The sequence below is a fragment of the Lactuca virosa genome, chromosome 2, assembly GCF_052849685.1.
Source record: "Lactuca virosa cultivar CGN04683 chromosome 2, Lactuca_virosa_CGN04683_v6, whole genome shotgun sequence".
Classification (NCBI taxonomy): domain Eukaryota; kingdom Viridiplantae; phylum Streptophyta; class Magnoliopsida; order Asterales; family Asteraceae; genus Lactuca; species Lactuca virosa.
In genome coordinates, this window is record NC_136427.1 from 227,807,531 (window position 1) to 227,833,378 (window position 25,848).

The 25,848-nt window shown below is 32.4% G+C and overlaps 1 protein-coding gene across 1 annotated transcript; it reads right to left on the reverse strand.

Annotated features, from left to right (window-relative positions):
* Positions 1-4,310: 4,310 nt before the first annotated feature.
* On the reverse strand, positions 4,311-5,585 carry LOC145160340 (mitogen-activated protein kinase kinase kinase 20-like). The gene has a single exon (XM_079079488.1). It carries the CDS (start codon positions 5,503-5,505, stop codon positions 4,471-4,473), a length of 1,035 nt encoding a protein of 344 aa, XP_078935614.1. The 5' UTR covers positions 5,506-5,585; the 3' UTR covers positions 4,311-4,470.
* Positions 5,586-25,848: the final 20,263 nt, after the last annotated feature.

The following is a 25,848-nucleotide window of genomic DNA, read 5'->3' on the forward strand; positions in this document are numbered from 1 at the left end:
TGAGAGACGTACGTAACTTCTCTGTTATCATGATACAAAGATTAGGATAAGCAACAATCTCTATTTACATGAAAAGGATAAACAAGAAGTTATATATTCACTATATCTCCAATAATTTGTTACACCGGTTCCCATTTTTGCCAAGACAAAAAATGAAAACGCCTTAAACGCAAATTAAGTGACGAAAGAACTTTCGGAATTTAAAGAAAGGCCTTGGGCCAGTTTTGTAGGTTGTGATTTAGACCGTTATCGCTAATGGACCTGATTTCTTGGTTATATAATGAATAATCAGTTAACCACACCACCTAACCAGGCCACCCTCATCAAATTATGGGACAGTGAAAACAGTGTTTTAATCAATTTTTATTTCCACAATATTAGTTTTGAAAACAAAAGTTAGACATTAAATATAAATATTATGGTTATTAAATGAGAAAATAAGCATCAATAAGTTAATCTTTAATTTTAATAATTGCATTCTTTATTTGATTATAGATTATTAAACGCTAAAATATAAATTATCGATCTAATAAGGATACATTTTCCCATTTGAACCAATTTTATTTAATATTTAATTATAAAATATATGACTTATGAGTAGCTCTTTTTACTATTAAAGGTTTTTCAGATTTTTTTTAATGTAAAATATGCTAAAACGTTGGTTGAATAAGAAAATATTTTTTACAACTTGTTTGGTAGGAAGAAAACGACATTTGTTCACACAATTTTGATTGTGTTACATTTTCTTACAATGGTTCAACAACTAGTTTTGCTCACAAATGTTGGATTCGATTTGAAAACTAAAGAAAATTTGACCAAATAAATTACAAAAAATATGAATCATGATTATAGGTAAATATTAACATCTTAAAAATAAAATATATTCAACAACATTCTCGTGCTTCTATTATATAGCAAATACGATCAAAATAACATGTTATCATATATTATTTTTCATTAAATAGTTTTTTTGACAAGTAGACTTTTCTCATAAAGCATCCTAATTAGTCATTTAATATATTTGGAAAACTAGGTTATAACCCGTGGAATCCACGGTTGACAAAGTAAAATAATATATATAATATAAAAATAATAATCATTAAAAATAGATTTACATAGATTATTTTTATAAAAAGTTTAATGTGTTAACCAATTGTAATCTCCATAATTATCAAAGATTTTGGCTACAACAAGAAAACTTCAGTTCTCATAAGCTTTCAGAAAATCATTTTTTAGATAAAAAAGCACTATTTGTTTTCATCATAGTTCATTGCTAATATCATATATTAATTAATATGTATGACAAAAATGTAGGTTGGAATGTCTTCGGTACTAATAAGAGAGTTTGGTTTTGTACTTCTCAGTTGGGCTTCTAATCTTTATCTTGTTGCGGGTTGTTTAATAGAAAAATATATTATTACATAAGGGAAAAAATTTATTCACAAAATTACATAAATTATAAACGATGTTACAAAAATGGTCTTTGTCATCGGAATAGTGATATTGAAAGTATCACAGTTTTCCGTGTAAATGATCGACTTTCTATAAAAATGTCAACGTACTAAGCAAAAGTTGCAGGAAATGTACATTGAAAAAAAGATATATAAACTTTCAGAAAACGTAAAAAAAAACATTTACAGAGAACATACAAACAAAGTATTATGAAAAATGCCAATGTACAGCAGTATTTTTTCAAAATTGAAAAAATCAACGGACCAAAAATGTAATTTATATATATATATATATATATATATATATATATATATATATATATATATATATATATATCTTTACAAAAAGTAATAATAATAATAAAAGAAGAAGAAGAAGAAGAAAACTTGAATTGAATTTTGTTTATTTTATTGATGCTTATACGAAATGCCTTCACTACTTTGGTTCTTGCAAACATTGGGACGCTGATTTATCTCCACTGCCCATATACTAACCACATTGATATTTTGCTGGCATTTGTTTTATTAGTTGTCATTGCCAAGACAACTGTAATCTCTATAGACAAAGGTTTTGGCTACAACAAAACTTCAGTTCTCGTAAGGTTTTATATATAGCAACTTACTATTGTGAAATCATTTTTTTAATAAAAAAAACACTTTGATTTCATCATAGTTCATTGCTATTATCATGTTCTTATGCAGTAAGTAACATGTAAGAAAAAAATGCAGGTTGGAGAAACAAAAGGGTAGAACGGATAATTTTAAGGGTAGTAATGATAACATATATTTTAGTTATTTTATGTCATCTTGTTTGCATTAATTTGATTTACTGCAGGTGACTGGTAAACAATATAAAAGAAAAAATACAAGTTTTTTCTTTTTAAAAAATAATAATAAATACAGATTCAAAAACAATTAAATAAATTTTCAACTTTATAACAACTTGAATATAGTAACTAAGTAAAAATAAAGTTGTACATAACTTCATTAAAGTAAATGAAGTAAAAAATAAAGTTGTGCAAGAATAATGGTTATGGTAATAAGAATAAAGTTGTCCTTTAATTTATTAAATAAATATTAAAAATAATATATGGAAAATCTTGCATTTCATTTTATACTTTAGCATGATACAGATCCACAAATTTTCAAAATCATTTTGAATTGCTTCTAAGTAAACCTATCCAGAACACCTTCCCTTCACTCTTGAATTAAGAAAACTTAATCCAACCTGTATGACAATAAAAAAATCAAATAAGAAAGAATGCTACAAATTTTAAAAGGGTATTATTTAATTATGACAGAAAATGGCCCAAAATATGAGAAAATGAAGAAATAAGACCTTGATGTTACTGTGCCTTGACATCACACTTGTGTTCAATCCGTCATCTTAAAATTATTTTGTCTCGTCTCCTATTTTCTGAAACATCATGACCAAAGATTAAAATGATTTTGATTACATCAATTAAAAAATATAAGATAGCAACTGAACTTGACTATTTCATACCCGAATGTACCTTAAAAACATGTTTATGTGCTTATCTGATTGGGAGTCATATCCAAGAGCATTTCTTTTATTTCAAGTTCAAACAAAACGAAAACTCCAAATGTTAAGAAAAAAAATCAAATTACGGCTCAAAACAATACGCATATACAAAAAATGGTGGGTCTGGTAAATATCAAAACAACATATGTGATCAGAACATGTTGCATAACTTTTAACATCAATAAAAATATCCCAATAACTGAAAATTGATAGAGAAAACGAAATGAAAACAAATGGTTTGTTTATAATTAACTTTGAACTCTCTATTGTCATCAAAACTGTAAAGAACCAAACATGTGGTGAAAGAGTTATTTGAATGTGAAATTAGGAAAAGATAGCTGTTGAACAGAGGAGTTTTTTTCGATGAAGTGATGTCACAAGATGAAAAAACATGATGCAAAAAGATAGAATCTGAAACATATCTGACTTTGTTCCACGAGCTAGTTGCTAGTGCATAGAAAATGAGGGGATGATATCCTCTGTACCCTAATCGCATAAGAATACTTCACATAGAATTAGGGATAAAAATCAATTTAGTGCTAAAACTAAAAATCAATGTCGTCTCCCTCCATTTTTTCTTAAGTTATGGAGATTGTGCGTTGGTGGTGGTTGTAGTGGATGGTGGTGATGGTGACATAGCAATGGTGGCAGTGTAGCAGTGGCGGTGAGAGATTCATATACGTGATAATTATAGGACTTAACATTCAAATTTGGATTATATAATAGAAACTGAGATAATGGTCAAAGATTTTTAGCAGATTTTATGGGATTGATTAAACCTTAATTTCAAATTTCCAATTCAAAAGTATATAAGATGAGATTGAAATTTCCGATTCAGGAGAGGGTATAAGATGAGCGGGAAAACAATTAACTTATAGTCTAGAAAAATGTCATGTGGCAAAGCAAGGATCTAAAAAGAGGACATGTGGCAATTTAGGTTTTATTTATTAGAGAGGTAGATACCATCGGATCGGATACCCATTACGAAATCTTTTAAATGATTAATATAGTAATTTTTTTTTCGTATTTCCAAAAGAACTTTTGCTATTTTATGATAAAAAAAAATACAATAATTTAAAACCGACATTATCAGAACATCTTATCTTTGCTTCAAACCCAAGTTACACATCTCACTTTTCACACATTTAATAAATCAAATTTTTTAGTCTAAGATAAATTTTAATGATAATATATGAAGTGGTTTAAAAGTTTGTACTCTTATTAACAATTTATAATCTTTTTAAATTAATTAAAAAACGTTTTAAATATTTAGTGATTGAGAAGGTAATATATACTAATCTAAAAGAACAAACATATTTCGAACAAATAAAATAATATCTACGGAAGAATTATGACATCATAAACGATACCAAAACTAATCATTTCCATTTTCAACACTTTATATTTACAAATTGATAAAAAAATTCTGACAAAATTTTGGAATTTAAAATTCCAATATTTTAATCTGCATCATGGTCATCTGACTGTCAACCAATTGCTTCCTTCAGTCCAATCGGGTCTCCGATCTGTCACGAGCTGCCGTAATCTACTCGCCGGCGACGGGCATGAATCGTCGGAGATCCAAGAATCGAATTCCGGCGAGCAAAAAGGTGTCACTGAAATCGAGGGCTCCAATTCCCAATCGGGAAAATCAAATGGGTCTCTTGGAGAGCTTGATGTGGTTTGATCCTGACCGTTGATAAAAGGATGATTTAGAAGCATCTCAGCCGTCCATCTTTTACTAGGATCTTTCACGAAACATTTCCCGAGGAAATCTTTTCCCGCGTCCGATAATTTCCCGGGAATGTCTGGGATTTCGGCGCCAACTCCGATTTTCATCAAAACCGCGCCCACGCCGGAGCACGTCCACGCTGGCTTTCCGGTGAACATTTCCAAAACCAAACACCCAACTGCCCAAATGTCGGACGCCGGACCTTGCTCGCCGTCGACCACCGTCTCAGGCGCCATATACATCGGTGTACCCCGAATTTCGTTTTTTGAGTTTGAGTTTGACTCCACCGACACCTTCTTTGCTAACCCGAAATCGGCGATCTTAACATTGTCCTTCCCATCACCGGCGAATAACAGAATATTTTGAAGCTTGATATCGCAATGCACAAACCCATTCCGGTGAACAAATTGAAGCCCTTTCAAGACTGAATTCGTGTACCTCCGGACATCAGACTCCGGCAACCGTAAATTATCGGAGTTCTTCACTCTGTCGGCTAAAGAACCGCCGGAAGCATACTCCAATGCGATGTTATATAATCTCTCGCCGTTTTCAATTGTAAAACAGTCGCCATAACACCTAAGAATCTCTGGGCAATCCTTAAGTTCGTCTAAGATCATTCGCTCTTTCTTCAACGAATCAGACTGAGATGCCCCACAAGCTTTGACGGCCATTAATGGCGGAAAACGTGAATTCTGGCTTGTTGTTTTTGCTAAACTGACAATTGCAAAGCTTCCATGGCCGATTGCTTGACCTCTAACCCACTCCATTTGTGTATCCATAAGCTTTTCTCTTTCTTTCTGTCAAACCAGATGATGAATTGGGGAAAAACTGCTGTAACAATGGTGGTATAAATAGGACTGTAGATTGGAAAGTGTACTTAGATTTGGATTTATGTGGAAATAAAATGATTTAAATAATGGAAAACAGAAAGAGCGCGTGATAGTTAAAGGATATTTATGGAAACGTGGTTTATATGATTTTTCCGTGTTTATAAAACTAATTTGTTGCCCAAATTTGTTTTTGGAAGGACAAAAATATATTTTTATTTTACTTGAAAAATGTGTTTTAAAACACGTATTATATATTTATAATTAATTAATTATGAATAATTTTATTTTATAGTGTTCCTTATTTTGTTACAAGTTATTGACTAATGTTTACTTGTTGATTATAAAAAAAAATAAAAAATTGTTTAAAAGTACATTACAATTCATAATGTCCAAAAGATCGAACTTAATTTTGTTTGTTTGGGTTTTATAAACAATATGCATATATACATTATTTTGCATATATCTTTATAATACCTTTTCTTATATATTTAGATACCTTAACTTATGTGATAACAAGAGAATTATGTTTTTTTAAGAATGTAAAAGAAATTGTATTAATTAAATAAAGAAAGAAAAAGAATCATAAAGTAAAAAATATTAGACGTAAGTTCAAAGCAGAAGATATTTGATTGAAATATATAAGTCGCTAAATAATTTTCTTTTATAGTCCTCAATATGTATAGGTCGCTAAATAATTTTCTTTTATAGTCCTCAATATGTTCATATAGTGTGAAATCTTTGTAAGGGAATATTAAACAAAGGAAAGATATCGCAAGATTTGCCGGATCGAATTTACAAATTGATTAAACGATCACAATTGGTATTAAATGATTAGTTAATGCAAGAGCATGGTTCAAAGTATATTCATGAGATCTCTAAGGAAACAATTCCTACATATGTGAGCGTGTCATAAACATTTTTTTAATATGTAGTAAGAGTTGGCATTTTTCTTTAATTTTAAGGTCAAATACGTCTTTTTACGCACATAAGAACCACATATTTAAAATATAATTTCAATGCATGTTGTCCCACGTTATTGTCGTTAGACATTGTATATTAGACATTTAGTTTTTGTACAACTATTTTATTTAATTTACTCATATTCAACATTAAGATTGGAAAATTTTCTTATTTTAAAATTTTAAATTAATGGGTGTTTGGTAAACTATTAATTTTTTAGATTTGGAGCATTTAATAACCTTTTAACTTTGGTTTCTTAATTATTTAGCAATTTTTTTAAATTTTTAAGAGAATAAGTTGTATGTGAATAAAAAAAAATATGTTTCAAAGATACACTAATTATATTCAGCAAACCTTTTTTCCACATCTTTTTATTTTGACACGACCGTCTCTTTTTTCTCTCCCAATGCCCTCTTTGACCTCTTAAAAATTTCAAATATTAAAAATTTAAAGCCTCTTAAAATCCAATACTATCAAACACAACTTGTTGCTTTTCTTGAATGGATACGGGGTTGTATCGTCTTTTCAACATTTCAAAGGTTGTGAACTAATGTTCAGTTTATTTATAGTCGGACATGAACCACAATTCGCATTGATGATTTGTTCTATCTTTTTGGGCATTACGCCATAGTGCATTAGTTATATTATATTATTTTTGTGAGCATCTTTGTAAGGAATCATAATATCAATCATTTATGTTTGTAATGTATAAGCAATGTGACAAATTTAATTAAACATATGTACTATGCAAGTGCTATAACTTGCTAGCAAGATTTTTCAACACTTCAAGTGTCAAACACATGCAAAACCCTAACACCTTAAAAGATAAACGCTTTAAACGTAAGCATTATCAATTATCAAAAAATACTATCAAAATCTTGATAAGAGTCAGAACGTTACGTAACCTCTTTTATCATATGTCATGATACAATGAATTTTTGTAAAGTTTCTGATATTGACAAAGATAGGATAATCAATAATAACACACCCAACAAAGCCACTTTTTTCCAAAAGTATTGGACATCCATTTGCATAAAAGTCTGCAACAAGTTGATTGTGTATTTGATAAGGGAATAACCTACACGTCACCCTGAATAACTGGTTGATGGTGTTTTGTTAGTATAAAGAAACTATAACTGAATGAATTGATTGAAAATTAAGTACGTTATGTTAAATTGTAATTTTGCAAAACCAGAATGAAAAAAAATTTTGGTTTATCCCTTTTGCAGTTTGATTCACGTCTATTCATGAATTTTACTACCACCGTTAAGTTGCCAATAAATGGACCCTTATAATACTATACGAAACAATCAACTTACTAAACCAAGGTTATAAATAAAAGAGGGAGTACAAGTGTTGAGTTAGTTGATATCTTATACTTCAAACTTACAATTCATCAGTATATCCTTTTGTGTCCTTAATTTGTATTCATTAATTATTTAGGGTAGATTGCGTTAGTTGTGTTTCCTGTATTTGTTAGATATTTGCAGGAAGGGTGGTTTGTGTTAAATTGGTGAATTCTTTGGACTGCGGAGCAAATCTAGAACTTATCAAGTTGAACACACGCGGGTTATATTTGTTTGTAATCGGGTTGACCCGATATATAAATAAGTGCTTTGTGTGTGTGTTTTGATTCATTCCAGATACTTCGTCTTCTTAAAGGATTCTCTCTACTCTCTCTGAGTTGTTCATATTGAGTCTGTAATTGTTCATAACAAATCAGAGCAGTTCTTATTCTTTTTATTGTCTCTGTATTCAGTAGATAGATTAGAACATAGTCTGAGAGTGGAGTGTTTTTGTAGTGAGCTTTCTTGTGTAAGTTGATGAAAACCAACTAATTCTTACTTGAATAAGAATTGTTGATGTTGTGATATCTTGAGTCTTCTTATTTCTGTATACTTTAGATGGTATCAGAGCGTGGTTCAGTGGTTTTTGTTGTTTCCATTTTAGGGTTTTTTATTAGGGTTTGTGTCTCAATCTGGCTCTGGTTTGTTTCCGTTGTTAGTGATACTGATTAGGGTTTTCAGATTAGGGTTTGTGTCTTATCTGGCTCTGGTTTGGATCGGTCTATTGTTAGATCGTGGAGCTGTTCTTAGATCTGTTTTCAGATCCTGAAGTTGTCTTTCCATCAACTCTGGTGTTATCTTGTCACTATCTTGAGAGTAAACGTTCAGATCTTGTATGTGTTGGTTTAACCTGAATTAAATTCAACGTATACATTGTCCTGACGGTCAACATCAAGATTGTGCAACCAGGGTATCATTAATAGAGTTGGTTTTTGGCATTTGAATGTCTTGTGGTGATCAGTGGTAGATCTTTGATATATCGAAACGACTTAGCTGCTTGCTGTGCGTTTTTTAGTGGATCACTGTAAGTATTCGCACACTTCCACTTCTGTTTCTTTTTTCTTTCCTTGTGGTGTTTTAGTTCTATCGTCTATCTGCTAATCTTGGTTGTTTTACGTCAGTATCTCATCTTGCTCTGACCTTATATGGTTATGAATCTGGACTGATTTACAGAAATTGTCTGTAAACTTCTGAGGTTAGGTTTGGATTCGTGATTTTTCTTGTGTCTGCTTCTTGGTAATCATGACTGGTGAAACACCTGAAGGATCTTCTTCTGGTAAATTTGAAACTGTTGATTTTGATGATCCTTTGTATCTTCATCCTTCTGATTATGCTAGTAGTACTATCATTAGTTTTAAACTGCTAGGAACTGAGAATTTCAGAGTTTGGAAAAGCTCTATGACTAGAGCTTTGAAAGCTAGAAATAAAAAAGGATTTATTGAAGGCACTGAAATTCAGGATAAAAAAGATCCTGTTAGATCTCTTAAGTGGGATAGGGTAAATGCTATTGTTTGTTCTTGGATTCTTAACTCCTTATCTGAGAATATCTATACTGGTCATGTATCAACTGAGTTTGCTTTGGATATTTGGAATGATCTATGTGACACTTATTACAAGGCTGGTGGATTTGTTGTCTTTAATGTCCATAAACAAATAAATTCTCTTTCTCAAAATGGTTTGTCTGTTTCTGATTACTTTAACAAACTTGATGGTCTATGGAAGGAATTTGATAGTTTAACTAAGTGTACTGAGTGTGTTTGTGATGCTGCTGTTCAATCTAAAAGTCATTCTAAACTAATGAAACATATGCAATTTTTAAGTGGTTTAGATGAGTCTTTTAATCAGGTCAAGAGTCACATTTTGTTAATGGAACCTTTACCTGATGTTAAAACTGCATTTTCTGTTGGGTCTAGAGAAGAGTCTAATAAAAAAATGGATCTACTTCTGTTCTGTCTAATAAAAACAGTTCTTCTTCAGCTTTTGCTGGGAAATTTAATGATAACAAGAAATTTAAAGATAGAAATCAGAATTTGATTTGTAAAAATTGTGGTATATAGGGGCACACAATTGAAAAGTGTTATAAACTTATTGGGTATCCCAAAGATTTCAAATCTAAATCTGATTTTAACAAGGTTTCTTCATCTGGAACTGCTTCCCATGTTAGTTCACATGCAAGTGAGAGTTTTAATTCTTCAGTAACTTCTTCTGATAAGCCTGACCAACATTTTTTAACAAGTGAACAATTTTCTAAAGTTTTGGCTCTTCTTAATAAGAAACAGTATTCAGAAGATATTACTGGAAATGCCAACATAGCAGGTATGATGTGTAATAATGTTTCCTTTAAAAATAAAAGTTGGGTTGTTGATTCAGGAGCTAGTCAACATATGAGTGCTTCTGAATCACAACTTTTTGATATGGTTGGTGTTTCCAAGCTGAACTTGAAGGTGGGTCATCCTAATGGATCCACTGCAAAAATTGAAAAAATTAGAAACATGAATCTTTCAGATTCTATCATGTTAACTGATGTTTTTGTTGTTTCTGATTTCCATGTGAATCTTCTATCTGTTCATAAGTTGTGTAAGGAAAACAAATGTAAAGTTACCTTTGATGAAAATAATTGTTATGTTCAGGATTCTCTCTCCAAAATAATTGTGAAGACTGGTAAAGAGTTTGGAGGTCTTTATTATCTTGAAAACAGCAATAACCCTCTAGGTAGATCAAGTGTTGTTAGTTGTTCTAAGTGCTTTGTCTCTAAACTTACTTGGCATAATAGGTTAGGGCATCCTGCTGATAAGACTTTAAATATGTTGAAACCTGTTCTTAACTTTGAAAATGAAAGTGTTATGCCATGTGAAGTTTGTCATAAGGCTAAACAAACTAGAGAACCTTTTCCATTAAGTGAACATAAAACTAGTAAGCTTGGTGAACTTATTCATCTGGATGTTTGGGGTCCTTATAAAGTTCTTGTTGTTGGTGGTTTTAGGTTCTTTCTCACTATTGTTGATGATTTTACTAGAGCTACTTGGGTTTATCTTTTGAAGTCTAAAAGTGATGTTTTATTTTGTTTTCAAGAGTTTCATGCTTTAATTGAAAATCAATTTAGTGTTAAAATTAAAACAATCAGGTCTGATAATGGGTCTGAGTTTGTGAATTTCAATATGAAAACTTTTCTTGAAGGAAGAGGTATTGTACATCAAACTTCATGTGTCCATACTCTACAACAGAATGGTGTTGTAGAGAGGAAACATAGGCATCTTCTAAATGTCTCTAGGTCTCTTTTATTTCAGTCTGGTTTACCTAGAAAGTTTTGGGGAGATGCTGTTCTTACAACTGTTTTTTAATAAATAGAACTCCCTATTCTGTTTTAAATGGTAAAACTCCCTTTGAGCTTGTTTATAATTATGTCCCTGTCTTTGATAAAATCAGAGTATTTGGGTGTTTGTGTTTTTCAACTAAACTTGATATTAAAGATAAATTTTCTGAAAGGTCTGAAAAATGTGTTTTAATTGGTTATTCTAATGTTAAGAAAGGATATACATTGTTTAGTCTTGATAGTGGAATTTCTTTTTTCTCCAGGTATGTGAAGTTCTATGAGTCTGTTTTTCCTTTTAAAATGGCTTCAAAATCTGGTGATTTTTTATTTATTCTCTTGAGTCTCATTCTTTGAGTGATCATGGTCCATGGGATCCTTTTTCCAATGATGAGATATTGTTTTCTGATAATCTTGATGATAGTCAAGATTCTAGGAAGTTAGATGATACCTATCAGGAGGGTGATATGAGTGTTGATAAACCTGTGAGTGCAACTGATTCTAGTTTTGAAGGTAGTTTAAATAGAACTGCAACTCTTCCTGATCAGGAAGGTTCTCCAGGTTGTGAAACACTTGGTTTGCAACCTGATCCAGTTACATTTGAATCCCTAGACAATTCTGAGGAAAATATTGTTTCATCTTCTTCTGATAGTCAATCTTTGAGGAGGTCTCATAGAGAATCTAAATTTCCAAAAAAATTTAGTGATTTTATTATTGAAGGAAAATATAAATATGGAATTGAGAAATCTGTTAACTATTCTTTTTTGGATTTTGAAAATAGATGTTTTGTAGCTAATCTTAATAAAACTATTGAACCTAATTCATATTATGAAGCCTCATTAGATCCCAATTGGATTAAAGCTATGAATGATGAAATGGAAGCTTTTTATAGAAATCAAATTTGGATTATTTGTGATTTGCCTTCTGACAGGAAACCCATTGGTTGCAAATGGGTTTATAAGATTAAATATAAATCAAATGGTGAGGTTGAAAGGTATAAAGCTAGGTTGGTAGCTAAAGGCTATAATCAGAGAGAAGGTTTAGATTATGAGGAAACCTTCTATCCTGTAGCTAAAATGGTTACTATTAGGACTGTTATTACTGTTGCTGTTAATTTTGGATGGAAATTGTTTCAACTTGAAATTAATAATGCTTTTTTATATGGTGAGTTATATGAAGATGTTTATATGTCCTTGCCTCCAGGATATCATGATAAAAATAATAATCAAGTCTGTAAATTGTTGAAGTCTTTATATGGACTGAAGCAGGCTCCTAGAAAGTGGAATGAAAAATTATGTGGTGCTTTGTTTGAATTTGGTTTTGTTCAAAGTATAAATGATTTTTCTCTTTTTGTTAAGTCTGGTAATGATTGTTTCCTTGCTCTTTTAGTTTATGTTGATGATATTATACTTACTGGTAGTAGTGTTGATGAAATTAATAAAGTAAAGAATTTCTTAAAATCTAGGTTTCTAATTAAAGATTTGGGAAAATTAAAGTTTTATTTTGCGTATTGAGGTTGTTGATATTTATAATGGTATTTGTTTATCTCAAAGAAAATATTGTATTGAGCTGATACATGAATTTGGTATGTTAGGCTGTAAACCTGTTAAAATTCCTTTGGATAATAATGTTGTTATTAGAGGAGATGGCTTCAATAAAAATGATAGTTTAATTCCTAATGTTGTTTTGTTTCAAAAATTGGTTGGTAAGCTTATTTACTTGACCATTACCAGGCCAGATATTTCTTATTCTGTGCAAGTTTTGAGTCAATTCATGCATAGTCCAAGAAAGTCTCATTTTAATACAGCTATAAGACTTATGAGATATTTAAAAAGTAATCTTGGAAGAGGTTTTTCTATTGTGAAATCGGATGTTTTGTGTCTTAAAAGTTTTGTTGATGCAGACTGGGCAAAATGTCTTGTTTCAAGAAAGTCTGTAACAGGTTATGCAGTGTTTTTTGGTAATAGTCTTATTTCGTGGAAAAGTATGAAACAGGAAACTGTTTCTCGCTCATCTACAGAGTCTCAATATCGAGCCCTTGGTATTGTATCTTGTGAAATAATGTGGATTTTGAAAATTCTTTTTGATCTTGGAATTAAGAACAAAACTCATGTTCCTATATTTTGTGATAATGAATCAACTATAAAGCTTGTTCTTAATCCAGTATTTCATGAGAAAACTAAGCACTTTGATGTTGATTTTCATTTTATTAGAGATCGTGTTTCAAAGGGGATTGTTGAGGTTTTTAAAATTAGTTCTGATAATAATTTGGCTGATATATTTACTAAAGGGCTGAGTGTTTCTCAACATGAATTGATTTGTCAAAAGTTGGGTCTTGTTGATCCTTTCCAAGGAATTTGCTAATATTTACTTTGAATTTTAAGTTTGAGGAGGGGTGTTGAGTTAGTTGATATCTTATACTTCAAACTTACAATTCATCAGTATATCCTTTTGTGTCCTTAATTTGTATTTATTAATTATTTAGGGTAGATTGTGTTAGTTGTGTTTCCTGTATTTGTTAGATATTTGCAGGAAGGGTGGTTTGTTTTAAATTGGTGAATTCTATGGAATGCAGAGCAAATCTAGAACTTATCAAGCTGAACACACGCGGGTTATATTTGTTTGTAACGGGGTTGACCCGATATATAAATAAGTGCTTTGTGTGTGTTTTGATTCATTCCAGATACTTCGTCTTCTTAAAGGATTCTCTCTACTCTCTCTGAGTTGTTCATATTGAGTCTGTAATTGTTCATAACAAATCAGAGCAGTTTTTATTCTTTTTATTATCTCTGGATTCAGTAGATAGATTAGAACAAAGTCTGAGAGTGGAGTGTTTTTGTAGTGAGCTTTCTTGTGTAAGTTGATGAAAACCAACTGATTCTTACTTGAATAAGAATTGTTGATGTTGTGATATCTTAAGTCTTCTTATTTATGTATACTTTAGAACAAGCTTAATGACATAATGACATGTTCGATAAAACTAGTTTGTGGCTTTTATTTATATATGAGTATTTGTCAAAAATAACTAGAAGCTTTTGAAATTTATTGACAAAAGCGTGAGTCAAAATATCCAAGGATACAAGGCAAGAAAATTCACAATCAACTGATCATTTTTTCTTATACATTACAAAACGGTTTCTCAAAAAATGGGTCGTGGTGACTACTGTAATAAACACCAACTGAATACAAAGTTTCGAGATATCAACAAGACTATTACAAAGATAAACGGGTTGTACACTAACCTAAAAACTCAAAGGAAAAACACACAAAGTAGGGATCAACATGTGTCGGTTTGGGTTGGACTTGACCTAAAATTGAACCAAAAACCAATAATATCGGTTTTTAAATATTTAAAACCAAACCCTACACCTGAACTGATGGGTTCGATCTATCGGCTTCGGGTTTAAACCCAAAACCATTCCAAACCTAACTTTGAAAATTGAGAATTTGGTGTTGTCTTATATAAGAGATGAAGAGGACATCAGTTTCATATGAGATCCAATGTAGGAAAAGTTTGAGTTAAAGAAAGAATTTACCAATGATGTGAGATAAGCTGTTACTAAACAAAATAAAACCATTCATGTCACTAGTGGTGTGGCTTATGAATCCAGCACCTTAACCAACTGACAAGTTCCTACTTGTGTCTAACTTTCACAAAACTATGATATAATACCTACAATCAATATATATATATATATATATATATATATATATATATATATGTATATATATAAACTATTAACTTCATAATCCTATTCACTTAAGTTTTTATCGGTTTTTACATATACTAAAACTGAAACTGAACCCATTATTTCTGTTTTTAAAAAACTCAAACCTAAAGTGTAAGTTTCTATTTCGATTTCAGTTTTGTCAGTTATTCGATTTCAGGATTCGATTTTGCTCACCCCTAACACAAAGTGATGAAGACATTCTGAAGAAGGTGTATGGTTTAGGTGTTGTTTGTTTTTTGTCTGCAGATCTTCTTGGCCTTTTATGTCTGCACCGCGCAGACCATGTGCATACATTAGGCTTCACAGATTGTTTGTTTTTTTCAAGACCGCAAAGTCTTCAAACCTCTTTAGACATCCTCTATCCTAAAAAACATACATACACACACACACACACACACATATATATATATATATATATATATATATATATATATATATATATATATATATCCATCTCCATTCTCTAATAAAAGAATAAATTTAATCTCCTATTGACAAATGTCATAGAAATTAGAACTCCTCATTAATGTTATATATCACTTATCATGCCACTTGTCAACCAATTAATTATCCATTTCAAATTTCAAATTTCCACTCTAATTACATTAAATTAATAATTGATTATCCATTTCAAATTTCAAATTTAAAATTTTCTCACTCTAATTACATTAAATTAATATTTAATTCTTTATTTTAAATTTTAAATTTTAAATTTTCTCACTCTAATTATATTAAATTAATAACATTAAATTGAAAAATAAAATAAAATTAATACATATTATAAGATGATATAACTTCACGTATTTCTTTAAATCAACGATTATAATTTTATATAACTAAAAAAATATCTCTTAAGTAATAATTTATTTAAAATAATTAATTAATAATTTTGATTTTTGATATGAAAGTTTAATTAATTTTATAACCGTGGTTATCACGGGTTATATATATATATATATATATATATATATATATATATATATATATATATTAACTTAGATTTTTTCCAACTTTATCTATAATAAGTATTTTTTTAATAAAAAAAGTTACAATACTTAAAAAAAAAGGTTTGACGACATAATCATGACCTTTGTGACAAATTTATAAATAAAGATTTAATTACAATAATGGTTATTGGAGCTGTTTATATATATATATATATATATATATATATATATATATATATATATATATATATATATGAAAAAAAAGTCCTAATATTATCTTATATTTTTTGTGTCAAATTTTATAAAACATTATTTAATGCAGTATCATCCGTATATTGGGAAAATATTTATGCCGAATTTTTTATTGATATCATTGAAAAAGTAAAATAATTTTTTTGAAAAATTTCATTGAAAATCATAGTTTATTTTCAACTATTTTATGTGTAAAATTATTTTATCTCTAATTACAATGTTTAGGTATAACTTTGCAAGCAAAGTTTGTTCGTTATCAAATATATACGTCAATTTGTATAGTTTTATTCACTTTTTATACAATAATACATAAAAGTTGATATACATTCATTAATTATCTATAATAAAGTAATAAAATTATGGGAAATCTCCAATAAAGTCCTAAAATTTTGGTCCGGTTTACGTTTTAGTCCTAAACTAAGTTTTGTTTACAAAAAAGTCCTAAAAACCGGCAAAAGTATGCATTTTGACCCTTTTTGACCGGTTGGAACCGACAACAAATTAATTTGGGACTATTTTCATAAACTGACCCAATATGTTAAGACTATTTCACAAAATGACCCAAAATATTGGGACTTTTCTGCAAAAAAATATGAGGACTTTTCTACAAACAAAAACCTTATTATTATTATTATTATTATTATTATTATTATTATTATAATAATAATAAAAATATAAACAAGTATACTAATTTTTAAATTCTTTATTATTAATATTTTTAATAATACATATAAATACACTTAAATAAAAAAAATATTAAAGAAATTATTTAAAGGTGAAGGTGGTGGTGATGGTAATGCTTTAAGCATTGGAATCATTAATATATGTTTGTATGTCCTCACTTTCTATATGATAATTTCACATTTCTTATTATTATTTTCAATTCAGAATATTAACACTTGACAATTTAAATGAAGTTGCCTATTTGTAAAATTGTGTATAAATAGTTTAGGATAAAAGGATTTCTCACTTTGTATATAAAATTTTTTAATGTAGAAGGATTTCTTTTCAAATCCAACAGATCCACAATAAATATTTACATTGGTGGCCCATATCAAAATTCGAAAGTATTAATTACAATATCTTGTTTAATAGAAAGTAATATGACTTGTTTTGCTTTATCACACTATAAAAACAATAGTAACAAATGTGAAATGATCCTATACAAAGTTAGAATATACAAACAGACGTTCATGATTTAAATGTTTAAAGCATTATCATCTGCTCCACCTTCACCCTTAAAAAATATCTTTAATATTTTTTTTAATTTAAATGTATTTATATGTATTATTAACAGAACTAATAATAACAAATTTAAAAAATAGTATACTTATTTATATTTTTAATAATAATATAATAATAATAATAATAATAATAATAATAATAATAACAATAATAATAAGATTTTTGTTTGCCGAAAAGCCCTAATATTTTTTTGTTTTTGTAGAAAAGTCTCAATATTCTGGGTCAGTTTATGAAATAGTCCCAAATTAATTTGTTACCGGTTCCAACCAGTAAAAAAGGGTCAAAATGCAAACTTTTGTCGGTTTTAAGGACTTTTTCGTAAACAAAAATTAGTTTAGGACTAAAACATAAACCGGACCAAAATTTTAGGACTTTATTGGAGATTTCCCTAAAATTATTGAAGAACTCTTTTAAGTTTTTTTTTATTTAAAAAAAATCAGTTTAATTAGATTTTAGTTTATTCTAACAGCCTTCAGATGTTAAAAAAGAAACAGTCTTCTTCTTTCCGTCTGCAGACGTTTGGTCCACCTCTTCTACTATAGAGGTTTGTAGATGTGGTCCGCAGACTACATGCATTTTGCCTTAGAAAAAGCGAACAATACCTTATTTAACGAGGGCAACCATAGAAGGTCATTCAAATGTAACGAGTGTTGGGAACTTTTAGCACTGAGTCTGAAATAGAATGATTCAAGTTTTTGATGCTAAACACCGAACACCTTTAAGGAGAGGAACTATCAAATGGTTTTAATGTTGAATGTGGACATTATGAAAAAATATCTCCGATAGTGTTGGGATGCAATGTTCTTCATGAAGAATGAAAAGAAAATATTTGGAAGACCCAATTAGACATGCGAGTTTTAGATTATGACTTGAGAGAGAGAGAGAGAGAGAGAGAGAGAGAGTAACATCCCAAAAATCAAGGCACAAATTTTCATTTTTAAATCAATTAAAATCATTGTTTTTAGATACCATCCAAATCAAAACCATTCATTTACAAAAGATTGTTCTCAAAATAGAAATCATATATCAGAGTGTCCCCAAATCATTATCATCAAAACCAAAAGGATGTGCATGCCTTCGCCTTGGCCTGATCATCTGAAGTACCTGAAACGTAAAACTGAAACTGTAAGCATGAAGCTTAGTGAGTTCCCCCAAAGTACCATCACACAAACATATAACATATATAATCATGCATGCTGGGTCCACAACCTCCCGGTTGGATTACCCTGGCCCACAACCTCCCGGTTGGATTGACCTAGCCCACAAACTCCCGGTTGGATTGCCCTACATATTGCATACTAGGTCCACAACCTCCCGGATGGATTACCCTGTCCCACAACCTCCCGATTGGTTTGCCATACATATCGTATACTGGGTCCACAACCTCTCGGTTGGATTACCGTGGCCCACAACCTCCCGGTTGGATTGCCATACATATCGCATATTGGGTCCACAACCTTCCGGTTGGATTACCATGGCCCACAATCTCCCGGTTGGATTGCATCGGGTTTGTTGACTGGCAGTACAAAGCAGCACAATCTCAACCCAACCATACTATGTCCACATAAGGATCAGATAAACATATAATCAGTCAGCAGACAAACAGGCAGATCTACAGATCACTATCGCATAACAACATCCTATATACCAGGATCTAACAGATCCCTATAGCATAACAACATCTTATATACCAGGATACATAACCAAGTGGGCCGGCATTGGTGCCTTTGACCCATAATATAGTGAGGAAGACTCACCTCTCAGTCTGAAGAGATCGCTGAACAGGACACTGCTCCGAATATCATCTCTATCGGTCACCTATTCATTGGAACATGACGAAACTTAACTTATAATCAAAATACCCAAAATACCCCTAAGTCAACTTGGTCAAAAACATGTCAATGTCGAAAAGTTAAAAAGTCAACCGAGTCAACTTAGCTGAGTACGCCCAGCGTACTCAGCTTGTACGCTTAGCGTACACAATCCTTGACCAGAACGAGGTGTTGACCTCGTACGCCCTGCGTACCATAGCGTACGCCCAGCATACGTGCAACCATCATTTCCTTTTATTAAGAGCTTAATCCCTTAAGCTCTTTCGTCCAAATTCTAGATCTAGTCCTCAAATGATGTCCTTAACCATAAAGTTTCCAAATTTATGGTCTTACATGGCCATTAAATACTCAATACCAAAAACCCTAACTTCTTAACTCTTTAAGACATCCTAGTTCATGCATTGAAGGAAACTAAGGTCCAAGATTACATTTTGATGGTTCCTAATAACTCCATAATGGATAAAGTTTCCAACTTTATCCATTGGAATGGTCCAACCAACCAAGATCTAGTCTTTATGTCTCAAAGGGACCAATAGTGCATCTTTTCCAACTTAATCCATTAAGTCCAAGTCTCAAGCCTTTAGATCTGAATCAATATGATGTTTAGATGGATAAAGTTTCCAACTTTATCCATAACAAGGTCACAAACTTTCAAGATCTAAACTTTATGCACTAAAGTGAACAAAAGCTCATAAGACCCAAGTCTAGCTAGATCTATCAAATGCATCATCAAGATTCAAACTTTATACCTCTAGAAGAAAGATCAATGTGAACAAAGGCTGGATCTACAAGCTCCAATGCAACCAACACTTCTCCAAAGAGCTCCTTCTTCTCCAAGATGCACTAAGAACATTCCAAAGTACTCAAGAACACATTCTTTTTCTCAAAAGGCTCAAACTAGGGTTAGGGTTTTCAAGGGAGGGTGTTGGAAAGGTGGAGGCTGAGAATGGAATGTGTTTGGGAAGTTAAGGAGCTTAAATAGGGCACAAACCATGAAAATAGGGTTTGGGCACTGATCGCATACGCCCAGCGTACTCAGGGATGCCCTAGTACGCCCAACGTACTTCCCCATATGCCCAACGTACACGGATTAACCCAAAACCGTCCTAAATTCAAACGGTCATAAATTCTTCGTTTCAACTCTGATTTCGACGATATTTACATCCACGAAAAGGTGTTGAGGAGCCTCACAATATTATCTAAATATCTTGGACTAAAACTTTTCGAACAAAAATCCATATTTTATGTAAGAACTCGACTTATGACTTTTCCCTTTTTACCCTTCAGCCTAAAACACAATTTAAGGGTTAAATCTCTTGACTATCATTAACTCCTTCCACAAGGACTAAAATTTTCCTCTTTAAGGTCCAAAACCTTATACAATCGAATTTCGGCCCATGGCCTAAAAATGGCAGGAAACAGGATGTGACAATTCCCCCCCCCACTTAAATTAGATTTCATCCTCGAAATCAGCTCTCGCTTCCACTTCATGGTGCAACCCCTCACATCAACCAAACTAACCAAAAAACTGTAGATTTGATCGGATCTAAACCTCCTCGACCAATCATCATCATGCCAATCCCGCACATAAGTGCACCATCACGACGAGTACCAACTGGTCGCATACCAAACTAGGACATGCTCCTACTTGGCTCTGACAACCCTGCTTAGCTATCTACTGACAACACTCAGGCTTACCCCCGATCTACTAACCGACAACAACACTCGAGCTTACCCCTGATCCACTAACTGACAACAACACAATCCTTGATACCCAGACCAACTTGCACTCTATTACTTGATCCTAACCACTGATAACTAGATACCCAGGAAGCTCTAATTCCACAAAACATCCACAAAATCCATCACGCATGCAATTGAGAGAAAAGATAATTACTCCATTCGTAATGAGAAATCAATTAGAACATAACTAAATAGGACAATTCCATTCAACTGATCATCCAAGATTACAACTAAACTTTGAAACATAAGTCAGCCCACTGCTCCCACGAGTATAATGATGGTTCATCCAAGAATTTCACATTGCATCCAAATCCCGTATAAGCTCAGACATACCTCAACTTGAAAAATCCATATTTTATGCAAGAACCCGATCTATGACTTTTCCCTTTTTTACCTTTCGGCCTAAAACACAATTTAAGGATTAAATCTCTTAACTATCATTAACTCCTTCCACAAGGACTAAAATTTTCCTCTTTAAGGTCCAAAGCCTTATACAATCGACTTCTGGCCCACAGCCTAAAAATGGCAGGAAACAGGATGTTACAATTCCCCCCCCCCCCACTTAAATTAGATTTCATCCTCGAAATCAGCTATCACTTCCACTTCATGGTGCAACCCCTCACATCAACCAAACTAACCAAAAAACCGTAGATTTGATCGGCTCTAAACCTCCTCGGCCAATCATCATCATGCCAATCCCGCACATAAGTGCACCATCACAACGAATACCAACTGGTCGCATACCAAACTAGTGTTGGATTAGGTGTCTAAGCCCATAACTATATTTGGTATGTACTTGACCCGATAGTAGCATGGTCCTTTTGGGTTGCCTTCACCAAAGCAATTTGAATGGATGATTAATGGAGAGAGAGGATATTATGGTTTATTAATATATTATAAGAATGATATATTAAAAGAGAAATCATATTGTTTAATTAATATTGGTCAATAATTAATTAAGAATTAATTTTGTGACTGAAAGAGATTAATTAAATAAAGGGGACTGGAATTGCAATTATAAGATAATTAGATTTTGGGCTGTAGATCCTTATGGATATAAGGGGGACGAAAATTAGAGTGGAAGCCCACCATGATTTCGTCCATGGCCTTATTCCAGAAGGTTCTTTGGACTGCTTAAGGCCTAAGCTATCCGATTAGGGTTTTAACTAAAATCCTAGCAGCACACCTATATAAGGGACCCTAGAGCACCCAAAATCGGCTACCACTTATTCCTAAGAGTTCTAGAGCCGAATTTGGAGCCTCCATTCCCTCTCTTCAAGATCATCTTCTCGCCTTGGTGTTTATAAGCCATTAGAGGTATTACAATTGTGATACTAAGCTTTTGAAGCTGAAGGTTCTTGCTACTTGTGAAAGGTAATCATCTAAACTTGTTTTTGATTATTGATTTCGAATTTCATATGCTACATCTAGGGTCTTATAGATTTGGATGATTTGCATGTACAATAGAGAAACCTAGATCTAAAGCTTTAGGGTTTGCATGTGCACATAGGAATGTTCTTTTGCTCAAAACCCATCAGTGGTATCAGAGCTTATGCTGTTTTTCTTTTGTATTTGATGCATAGCTTAATCGTTCAAAGCAGAAAGTTCTTCGTTTTTTTTGCTTCTGCCTGGTGACCACGACGTGGCATATATTGCCACGACATGGTGGCTAGTCAGATTGCAAATTTCGGGATTTTGGCCTATTTTTGGTTTTGGATAATTACCAAAAAAAATTTTGAATAATAAAATCCGATTTATATATATATATATATATATATATATATATATATATATATATATATAGTGATTATCCTTACCAAAATAAAAGATAATTATCATTTAATTAGATAATTATTACCTTATGTGATAAACGTTAATTATTTGATTGAATTATCTTGCATGAAATTGGATTAGGTCAAATCTAGATAATCATTAATTAATTGTTTAATTTAAATTATTTGTAATTTGATCTAGTATGTTTTGAAAAAGTTCAAAACTTGCCCTCAAGTTTTGGAATTTAAAATTTTTGGTTAAAAGTTTAATTTTGAAATATTTAAATTCTTAACCCTAGAATTTTACAAGTTTAAAATTCAACCCTTATACTATTATAGTATTATAAGATTAATAATATATATATATATATATATATATATATATATATATAAGATTAAGCTAATCTTACCATTAGTAGGCATTATTCACGAAGCCAATCTATAAGGGGGGTATAAGGAAATTGCCTATAAAATGGAGATTGAATGGGTGTCCACTCTCACCCACCGCTTCCTTGATTGGTGGAGGGTCGTTAGCCGAACGGGTAGGATAGGGCAACTAATTCCTCATTATAAGTATAATGAATATATAAAGTAACTAAATGTTTTTTTATAAAATTCCCAATCTTAGTTACTTTAGGAAAAAATGTGAAAATGATGCTATTCCATGAAATTACACTTTGTACCCTTGCCAAGACGTTAGTGGAGCGTATGTGGTTAACCGCTAACTGACACATTGATTAGGTGACTGTAACATTGAGGGCACCAAGTACATTTTCATGGTTATTCACACCTTGTTTGTGATCCTCGGTATCCCAGTCACAAACTTGAAGGGCATATCGAGATTTAAACATGCCATTGAAAAGTTTAATGAATCTCAAAAGATCTAGGAGTTTCAATACATTTAAAACTTAATCTTTGTTTTGTTTTTCATGGTGGAAATTAGTGAATCGTCATTCACTTACCTTCAGATTATTTACGATTTAGATTACGGCATCCCTCTTCTAAATTGTGAATAATGTTGTTGGGTCCTAGGCCTAATTTCTCATTTGGGTGTTTAATTGGGGATTCTTATCTAATCAAACTTTGTCTCTCTTCTTTTTCAGATGTCTACTCAAAACAACAACAACGCTTTGGGGACTAATGCTTCTGGCTCCTTCTCTCTCACGAATCTTTGTGGGAGAGTGATCTTCAATGGCACCAACTTCAACGACTGGATTCATAACATACGAATGGTGACCAGATACGAGGACAAAGAATATGTCCTCGACAAGGAGCTCAAGGAGATTAACCCCAATACTGCTACTCCTGAAGAGATCACTGCGTATGATGCCCATGAAAGGGACACCACAAAGGTCCATTGCATCATGCTTGCGACTATGACTGCCGAACTCCAGAAGTCCTATGAGGACTACTATCCCTATGAGATGCACCAGGACTTGATGGAGAGGTACCATCAAAGTGCCAGGCAAGAGAGGTATGAGATCATCGTCTCGATGATCACTATCAAGATGAAGGATGGAGAGTCCATCACGACCCACCTGCAAAAGATGCAGAGGTATGTGGACCGCTTGCTGAAGTTGAATGTTAACTTCGACGAGGAGTTGGCGATTGACATCATTCTCCACTCCTTACTTCCTTCCTACAACCAGTTTCGTATGACTTATCATATGAATAAGGAGGAGGTTACACTAAGCAAGCTTCAAGGTCTCTTGCGAACTGCTGAGAGCAATCTCAAGGACAAACCTATTGCATCAACTCCTACTACTGCTGCCCTATATTGGCTATTGGGCAAGGCAAAGGAAAGAAGAGGAAGGCTCCTCACAAGAGCTTCAAGGGCAAGCCCCATGATGGATCCTCTTCTAGTGGGACCAAAGATGGTTCTGCTACTCCCTCTGCCAACCCTAAAGAAGCAGAGTGCTACTATTGCCTCGAAAAATGGCATTGGAAGCGGAGCTGCCCGAAATATCTGTAGGATATCAAGGATGGGAAGATCAAACCCACTTTCGCAAGTATTTATACTATTCAATCTAACAACTCATCGCATGCTATTTCTTGTGTTCTTGATACAGGATGTGGTTTTCACATTTGTTCTGACTTGCAGGGCCTAAAAAGAAGTAGGGATGTGGAGCATGGGAAGATGAACCTGATCATGGGGAACAGAAGAACGTCGCTTGTGACCAAGATTAGAGTTTACTCCTTAGTGCTTAGTAGTGGGTTAGGATTAGATTTGGATAACTGTTGCTACTCGTCTAAGATGGCGAGAAACATTATTTCTTTTCATGGTTTGTGTAGACAAGGATTTAGATTTTCATTCAATAATGAAATTGGTTCTATTAATGCTTATTTGAATGGTCTTTTCTATTTTGAAGCAATGCCTTGTAATGGAATATACGAAACTGTGATGATTGTTGATAACTTAGAAAATAATGTGTTGCATATTGATTCGTCCAATAGTTTGGACAAAGCATGCTTGTGGCATTGTCGTCTTGGACATGTCAACAAGAAACGCATGACCCATCTCCAAAAGGATGGAGTGTTGGAGTCATTTGACCTAAAATCAGATGACACTTGCGAGTCTTGTTTACTTGGAAAGATGACTAAGTCACCCTTCACTGGTACTTGTGAAAGGGGTGAGGGTTTGTTGGATCTCATACATACTGATGTATGTGGGCCTTTCAGATCCACCACACATGATGATAATCGCTTCTATGTGACTTTTACCGATGATTATAGTAGGTACATGTATATCTACTTAATTAAGCATAAGTCAGAAACCTTTGAAAAGTTCAAAGAGTTTAAACATGAAGTGGAGAATCAGCTGGGCAGAAAGATAAAGATTCTATGATCCGATCAGGGAGGAGAGTATCTTAGTATCGAGTTTCACGAGTATCTAAAGGAATGTGGAATAGTTTCACAATTAACGCCACCTAGGACACCACAACTTAATGGTGTGGCTGAGAGGCGCAATCGGACCTTGTTAGACATGGTTCGTTCCATGATGATTCGTGCTTCGCTACCTATCGCATTCTGGGGGTATGCCTTAGAGACTGCCGCCCATATCCTTAACTTAGTCCCTACCAAGAAAGTTGCCAAAACACCTCACGAGATGTGGACATGGAAAGCTCCCTCGTTGGCACATATCAAGGTTTGGGGT